The sequence below is a fragment of the Calidris pugnax genome, unplaced genomic scaffold (genome assembly GCF_001431845.1).
Source record: "Calidris pugnax isolate Ruff unplaced genomic scaffold, ASM143184v1 scaffold272, whole genome shotgun sequence".
In the NCBI taxonomy this organism is placed as follows: Eukaryota; Metazoa; Chordata; class Aves; order Charadriiformes; family Scolopacidae; genus Calidris; species Calidris pugnax.
Genome location: NW_015091016.1, coordinates 804,450 through 805,614, shown reverse-complemented (window position 1 = coordinate 805,614; position 1,165 = coordinate 804,450). Strand labels below are relative to the sequence as shown.

The following is a 1,165-nucleotide window of genomic DNA, read 5'->3' as shown; positions in this document are numbered from 1 at the left end:
TGCTGGGTGCTGTGGGGCCAGGTCTGCTGTGGGGTTAGGGGTCCCCAGACCACCCCTGTTCCCCCTGGAGGGTCCCCCCGGGGGGGTCCATACCTGGGGGGTCCCCGCAGGGCTGCAGGTTGCAGGGCTGGACCTGGAGGGTGCCCCCCGGGCAGGGCTGCCCCCCATTTTTGGGGGGAGGGTCGCTGCAGCTCCGCACACGGCTCCGCACGCCCCCCCCACACTCGACGTCGCAGGGGGACCAGGACCCCCAGGCTGCCCAGCCACCGGGCACTGCGGGGACAACGGGGGGGGTGGCCCCCAGCCCATGGGGGTGGCCGCAATCCATGATGGTCCCCAGCCCATAATGGGGGTCCCCAGCCCATGGTGGTCCCAGACTGTGATGGTGGCCCCCAGCCCATGGTGGTGGTCCCAGCCCATGGTGGTCCCCAGCACATAATTGGGGTCCCCAGCCCATGACAGGGGTCCCAGCCCATGGTGGTCCCAGACTGTGATGGTGGCCCCCAGCCCATGGTGGTGGTCCCAGCCCATGGTGGTCCCCAGCACATAATTGGGGTCCCCAGCCCATGACAGGGGTCCCAGCCCATGGTGGTCCCAGACTGTGATGGTGGCCCCCAGCCCATGGTGGTGGTCCCAGCCCATGGTGGTCCCCAGCACATAATTGGGGTCCCCAGCCCATGACAGGGGTCCCAGCCCATGGTGGTCCCAGACTGTGATGGTGGCTCCCAGCCCATGATGGGGGTCCCCAGCCCATGGTGGTGGCCCCCAGCCCATGGTGGTCCCCAGCCCATGGTGGTGGCCCCCAGCCCATGGTGGTTCCAGCCCATGGTGGTCCCAGACTCTGATGGTGGCCCCCAGCCCATGGTGGTGGTCCAATCCATGATGGTCCCCAGCCCATGGTGGCCCCCAGCCCATGGTGGTGGTCCCAATCCATGATGGTCCCCAGCCCATGGTGGTCCCCAGGCTATAATGGGGGTCCCAGCCCGTGATGGTGGTCCCAGCCCCGGTACCTGGGCAGGCGCGGAGGAAGCAGGCGCGGGTGTCAAGGTGGGGGTGGGTGCAGCCCCCCCCGGGCAGGCCCCCCCGCAGCAGGACCCGCCGGCGCAGGGAGACCCCCAGCCCGCAGGAGCGGCTGCAGGGACCCCAGCCCCCCCAGGGGGACAGG

At 70.3% G+C, this 1,165-nt stretch overlaps 1 protein-coding gene across 1 annotated transcript in view; it reads right to left on the bottom strand.

The window, feature by feature from the left end:
• The window catches only part of SSPO (SCO-spondin), a 54,204-nt gene that overhangs the window by 31,155 nt on the left and 21,884 nt on the right, over window positions 1–1,165 (bottom strand). Inside the window, exons 37-38 of the mRNA XM_014955736.1 lie at window positions 1,011–1,132; window positions 94–273 (exon numbers count right to left, since the gene is read on the bottom strand). Of these exons, the coding sequence (XP_014811222.1) occupies window positions 94–273; window positions 1,011–1,132 (302 nt within the window). The remainder of the gene's footprint in view (window positions 1–93; window positions 274–1,010; window positions 1,133–1,165) is intronic.